General features: G+C 44.1%; 1 protein-coding gene across 2 annotated transcripts in view; it reads left to right on the top strand.

The window, feature by feature from the left end:
- The first annotated feature begins 838 nt into the window (after positions 1 to 838).
- The window catches only part of ACADL (acyl-CoA dehydrogenase long chain), a 38,612-nt gene continuing 32,444 nt past the window's right edge, over positions 839 to 7,006 (top strand). Inside the window, exon 1 of one of the 2 annotated variants that reach the window (XM_038422787.2) lies at positions 839 to 895. Coding sequence is in view for 1 of the 2 variants with exons in the window: in XM_038422786.2 (XP_038278714.1) it covers positions 4,762 to 4,841 (80 nt within the window). In the remaining variant the exon portion in view is untranslated. Of the gene's footprint in view, positions 896 to 4,642; positions 4,842 to 7,006 lie in introns of those variants that run through there. The other variant, XM_038422786.2, reaches the window with a different exon arrangement.

The raw sequence follows: 7,006 nt of genomic DNA, 5'->3' as shown, positions 1-7,006 counted from the left end.
TATCATCATTATCTTTATGAAAATTCACTGGCAAACATTCAGCTCTGGTGATTGATGTATATCATTTTACATTTCTAAGGGCTAGATGCTTACTTTTTTTTAAATGAAAGATGTATTTCAAAATTCCCCAAAACAGGATCCCAGTGGCTGCCTCTGGTAGGATTAAACATACAGTTACAGCTCACCAGCTACAGAGCACCCTTGTATTCTGTGTTCACTGTGCAAGCACAGGCAAAGAGAACCAAGACAGTGCAACATTCAGCCTTTATGCCTTCTTTCACTTATACTGTCTTCTCTCGTCAAGCACTTCCTAGAAGTATCATTCTCTTAGTTCCTAGGCATGACCCTTTACACAACCGTGTAACACCCTCACTAGGAAGCTATTTATTGTAACACTGATTCATGGGCTGCAGAAAATGCCTTAGTGTGAGACTCAAAGAGCTCAATCTGTTTAATTTATCAAAAAAAGATCAAGAGACTTGACTGTGGCGTGTAATTACATTTGATGTAATCTCGTGATACCAGGAGTTGAGGCTTTGGGAATATCTCCAAATATCACAAGGCTTGTGATTAAATTGTGAGAGATGGAAACTCTGCAAATTAATTACTAATAATAATCTTCATTAAAATTCATTGGCAAACTTTCAGCTCTAATGATTGATGCATATCAGTTTATATTGGAACAATTAAAAACAAGGGGGAAGGAATGCACTCAAAAACACGGAAAGAACAGGTTAAAGAATATTTAGATAAATTAGATGTATTCAAGTTGGCAGCACCTGATGAAATCATCCAAGGGTACTTAAGAAACTAGCTGAAGCACTCTCGGAACCATTAGCAATTATCTTTGAAAACTCCTGGAGGATGAGTGAAGACTGCAGAAGGGCAGACACAGGTAACTGCCTTAAAAAGGGGGAACAAAGAAGATGGTGGGAACTATAGACCAATCAGCCTAGCTTTGATACCTGGAAAAATACTGGAACAAATTATTAAATAATCACATATTGTAATCACATGGAGGATAATAGTCTCATAGGGAATAGCCAGCATGCATTTGTCAAGAATAAATCATACCACACTAACCTAATTTCCTTTCTTTGACAGGGTTACTGGCCTAGTGGATAAGGGGAAGCAGTAGATATGATGTATCCTGATTTTAGTAAGGCTTTTGGCACAGTCCCACGTGACATTTTCATAAGCAAACTAAGGAAATGTAGTCTAGATGCAATAACTACAAGATGGGTGCATTAATGGGTTGAAAGCCCGTACTCAAAGAATAGTTGTCAATGGTTCACTGCCAAACTTGGAGAGCATGTATAGTGGAGTCCCACTGGGATCTGCCCTGGGTCTAGTATACTAGTCAGTATTTTCATAAATGACTTGGATAATGGAGTGGAGAGTATGCATATAACATTTGAAAATAACACCAAGTTGGGAAGGTTTGCAAGCACCTTGGAGGACAGGATTAGAATTAAAAATGTCCTTGACAAATTGGAGAATTTGTCTGAATTCAACAACATGAAATTCAATAAAGACAAGTGCAAAGTACTTCACTTAGGAAGGAAAAATCAAATGGACAGCTACAAACAGGGGAATAACGGGCTAGGTGGTAGTATTGCTAAAAAGGATTGGGGGGGTTACAGTGGGTCACAAACTGAATATGAGTCAACGTGATGGAGCTGCAAAAAAGGCTAATGTTATTCTGGAGCGTATTAACAGGAGTGTTGTATGTAAGACCTGGGAGGTAATTGTTCTGCTCTCCTCAGCACTGGTGAGACCTCAGCTGGAGTACTGTGGCCAGTTCTGGGTGCCGCATTTCAGGACAGATGTGGACAAATTGGAAACAGCCCAGCGAAGAGCAACAGAAATGATAAAAGGTTTAGAAATCCTGACCTATGAGGAAAGGTTAAAAAACTGGGCTTGTTTAGTCTGAGAAAAGAAGACTAAATGGGGACCTGGTAACAGTCTTCAAATATGTTAAGGGCTGTTATAGAGAGGACAGTGATCAATTGCTCTCCATGACCACTCAAGGTAGGACAAGAACTAATGGGCTTAATCTGAAGCAATGGAGATTTAGGTTAGATATTAGGAAAAAAAACTTTCTAACTATAAGGTTAATTAAGTTCTGGAATAGGCTTCCGAGGATGGTTGTGGAATCTCCATCACTGGAAGCTTTTAAAAACCGGTTAGAGAAATACCTATCAAGAATGGTTGAGGTTTATTTGGCCCTGCCTTAGCGCAGGAGGCTGAACTTGATGACTTTTCGAGGCCCCTTCCAGCCCTACACTTCTATGATTTCAATGCAATCTTAACAAGAAAAAGAGTTAGATGCTTCCATTTTTAAAATGAAAGATGTGGTTCTTCTTTACATTTTAAAATTTCTCAAAACAGGGCCCCGAGAGCAGACTCTGGCAGGTATTCTTTATCTGAGGAATAAATATAGAGTTATGGCTCAGCAAGGTTACAGAACCTTTGTACACTAATTGCCTGAAATAATATCATTTCAGGATAACTTAAAATAAAAAAACCCTCCCGTCTGACTCTTATCCTCTCTTTTCTTCTCCCCTTTGCGTGTCTCGCCCTCTATGTCTCTCCTCCTTTTGTCATTCCTTCTCAGTTTAACAATGTAAAGTTTTAAAATATTTACATTACAAAAACATACAGATGTTTTATTATAAGCCTATTATAGGCTTAGATGTACTAGAAAGGATTTGTAGTTACAAAAGCCTGCAGTGCACTTGATTACATGGATACCTATTGTGCCAGAGGTTTTCATAAATAGAAATATTTTATTCTGCAGGACTAATTGTTAGAAGGAATGGCTCTAAATATTTAGTTTTTGTGATATTGCAGTGGATTTGGAGACACATAACCAGGAAAGAGGCATAAGTTTATTTAATAGAAAAGCTTTTAGTAAGTGAATTAACATACGTTCCAGCTCCATTTCTGGAATTTATAATGTGGTCCAAGGAGACATTATAATGAAATACATTTATAAACCACCTGTCAAGGAGCATCTCTATGTGCCACACAATAAAATAAGTACAATGCACATGGGGCCTGGTTTTCAATGGAGCTCAGCACTAATAGCTTCCATTTAGGCACTTAAATGAAGTGGCCAGATTTCCAAAAATGCTTAGCTCAAACATCAGAAATAACAAGCCCCAAGAGATCACCAACCAGAGCTAAAGGGTCTGGCAATAAGGCGAATCCAAGAGCTCTTGGCAAACCTTTCAACAGACAAAATGGAATAATTCCCAATGAGTACAAAGAATGGGGAAGAAAATGAGTCAGCAAGCCCTAGCAAGAAATGCATCTGTGTTTGCGTACTGCACACTCTGGCAGGAAAGTGCTGTGTGTTGGGTTGTATGCTTTGTGTGTGTATTGTGGCTCTCTGCCTGCCTGCTACCCATTCTGGCAAGGAGGTGTCATGGCACAGTGTAGGGATGTTGTCAAGGTTCCTTCCCCACTCTGAACTCTAGGGTACAGATGTGGGGACCTGCATGAAAAAATCCCTAAGCTTATTTTTACCAGCTTAGGTTAAAACTTCCCCAAGGTACAAACTATTTTACCTTTTGTCCCTGGACTTTATTGCTACCACCACCAAGCGTCTAACAAATATATAACAGGGAAAGAGCCTACTTGGAAACGTCTTTCCCACCAAAATCCCCCCCAGCCCTACACCCCCTTCACTGGGGAAGGCTTTGATAAAAATCCTCACCAATTTGCATAGGTGAACACAGACCCAAACCCTTGGATCTTAAGAACAAGAAAAAAGCAATCAGGTTCTTAAAAGAATAATTTTAATTGAAGAAAAAGTAAAAGAATCACCTCTGTAAAATCAGGGTGGTAAATACCTTACAGGGTAATCAGATTCAAAACGTAGAGAATCCCTCTAGGCTAAACCTTAAGTTACAAAAAGACACACAAACAGGAATATCCATCCCATTCAGCAACACTTATTTTGTCAGCCATTTAAACAAAACAGAATCTAACGCATATCTAACTAGATTGCTTACTAACCCTTTACAGTATGTGTATTTTTATGTTATCATTTTTTCTTACCGTATCGTAACATGGCACTGCAGCCCGGACTATGGGAGTGTGAATTGAAGAGTGCTCTAATGTGTCACAAATGAAAATAAATCCTGGCACATTAAATCTTTTAACCAGCAAGGCAGTGCAATAAGCAGCTAGGTGCCAACCCTAATATGTGGCTGTGTGTGTTGCACACTGGCCGGGGGTGTAGGTGTGCGTGTCACAGGCTGGCATAGGGTGTGGATGGCTGTGTGTGTTGCATACTGACAGGTGCTGTGTGTCACACTGGCAGGGGGCTAGGTACGTGTGTTGCATTCTGGTAGGAGATGTAAGTGTGGGGTAGCTGTGGGGGTTGCACATTAATAGGGTGTAGGGGTGTGTGTTACACACTGACAGGGTATGTGTGTGTTGCACAATGACAGGAGGTGTAGGTGTCACCACACTGGCAGGGGGGTATTGTGTGGCTGTGTGTAGTATACATTGGCAGGCCGGGCAGGTGTGTGTGTTGCACAGTGGCAGGCGGTGGAGGGGGGGTGTGCCTGTGTGTACCGCTCACTGGCAGAGGGTGTAAGTGCGTGTGTGGGCCGGCGGGGTCAGTGGGCGGGTTACACACCAGCCGGGCGGCGGCGTGCGTGGGCGTGGCGCGCTGCCCACTAGAGGGCGCCGCAGCGAGGCCGCCGCCTGCGGGCGGCTCAGTCCGTGCGCCCGGCCCGGCCCGGCGAGATGGCGGCGAGGCGGCGGCGGCGGCTGCTGAGCCGAGCCCTGCGGCCGCTCTGCCCCCTGGGGGCCCGGCCGCCGGCCAGGTGAGCGCTCCGGGGCCGGGAGGCGGCGGCCGCGCCCAGCCGGGCCGCCCGGTCTCCGCGGGGCAGGGGAAACCCGGAGGCCCGGCGGAGCAGCGGGCGCCCGAGCCGGGCGGCTCCGGCGGCCAATGAATGGAGGGTGCCGGCCACTCCGGGGTGTGTGTGTGTGTACGTGTACGTGTACATTGTGTGTGTGTGTACACGGGGTGTGTGTACGTGTGAGTGTGTACACGGGGGTGCGTGTGAGTGTGTACGTGTGCATGGTGTGTGAGTGTGTACATGGGGGTGCGTGTGTATGTGTCTGTGGGTGTGTACATGGGGGTGCGTGTGTGGGTGTGTACATGGGGGTGCGTGTGTGTACGTGGGGTGCGTGGGTGTGTACGTGTACGTGGGGTGCGTGTGCGTGCGCCTGCGCCCACGCTCCGTGTGTACTGTCAGTGTACGGTGTGTGTGCAATATTTGTCTGTGTGTAGTGTGCTCTGTGTGTGTGTATAGTGTGCTCTTTTTGTGTATACACAAAAAGAAAAGGAGGACTTGTGGCACCTTGGCGCCTAACAGATTTATCTGAGCGTAAGCTTTCGCGAGCTACAGCTCACTTCGTCGGATGCATGCAGTGGAATTATACAGTGGGGAGATTTATGTACGCGCAGAGAACATGAAATGATGGGTGTTACCATACACGCTGTAAGGAGAGTGTTTGTGTATCGTGTGTACAGTGTGTGCATGCTATTTGTGTGTAGTTGTACAGTTGGTGTAGCGTCTGTGTACAGTGTGTGTGCATGCTATTTGTGTGTGTGTGTATAGTGTACTGTTTGTGTACACTGCTCTGTACAGTGTGCGCGTGCACTATCTCTGTGTGTGTGCTGTGTACAGTATGTGCATAGTATGTACAGCTGCAGTGCAACAGGGCCCAGACCAGGGTCTTTGAACAATACTGTAAATAAGGGTATATTAACGGACATAATAATGCTAGGGATCTGGGCTCCCCCAGATTTTGGATAGGTTAGATCAAGGTTTGTCTTGGGGTGATCTGGGCTCCCCCCTGGTTTTGGATGGGTTTGGATCAGGCTTTGGCATTGGCTATGGCCCAGCTGTGAAGTCCCCATCCAGATCCAAACTCGTCCTAAGTTTGGGAGTGCTCAGGTCTCTGCTCTCCTCCTAATGGTGCCTGCTTATTTTGTGCCTCTCTGTCGGATTTTCTGTCGCATCGCATCTCTTGGGGCTTGTCTCCTCTTGAAGGTTAATTTTGATTAAGGTAGGGGTGTGAATTTTAACAGGTTCTCTGGAATAACTCCCACATGAAGGCAGTTCTTTAGAAGGAAAGTAGCTGTGACCTTTAGTCCAGATACTGCCAGCATGGCGATTTCAGTTAATGACAAAGCTACACCCAAGTAAACTTTGTTGTTTTCATAGTCAGAATTCACCCAAAGATCTTACAAGAAGCTCGTGTCCCCAAGTTATTTGATGAGATTTTTATTTCTATAATTAATCTCTTGACTGTGCCCACCTTGAGCACAGTACACATGTCTAAAAGCTAAAAAATTTAAAAAATACATTCAATAAATCTTTAAAGTTGAAAATGTAGTTGTGGGTAACACACCAACATCTCCTTTTATTTTAAAGTTTTGTGATTTAGGATCATAGAAGAGAGTGGAGGAAAAGACCTTTTAGATCTTTGAGACCATCCCATGACAGTGCAGAATACAGCCATTGTCCCCCCCCAGCATGACTACCCGAGGGAAGAGGGGGGTTAGTTTAAAAAATGTAACCCTATGGTTTTAGTCGGGGGTTTTTAGTTGGGGTTTGTATGTGTGTGTATAGGGTGGGGTGTATTTATTTTGTTTGAAAAAAATACAAAATATAGAATAAATAGATTGCAGTAATGTATTGCATACAGATCTCATTACAATAACGTGTATACTACCTCCTACATTTCAAATCCGGTGTAAGGCTTGAAACCAATGTCAGGATCCATCACTGCATTACAGGTTGGCCAATAAGGGCATGATCCTACAAACACCACTGAATGTCGTGCTTGAGACTTGTGGAACTCTGCACAGTCTTGAGCACCGTGCTTGGTAATAAATGTTCGGAGGGTTGGGCCCAAGGTGAACAAACTAGTTTGCATTGGAGAGTCCATTCTGCTAACTGTAGCTTGCTTTTTTTAT

This window comes from Dermochelys coriacea, chromosome 11 (assembly GCF_009764565.3).
Source record: "Dermochelys coriacea isolate rDerCor1 chromosome 11, rDerCor1.pri.v4, whole genome shotgun sequence".
In the NCBI taxonomy this organism is placed as follows: Eukaryota; Metazoa; Chordata; order Testudines; family Dermochelyidae; genus Dermochelys; species Dermochelys coriacea.
Note: the sequence above shows the minus strand (reverse complement) of the source record. Positions and strands in the feature narration are given on the sequence as shown.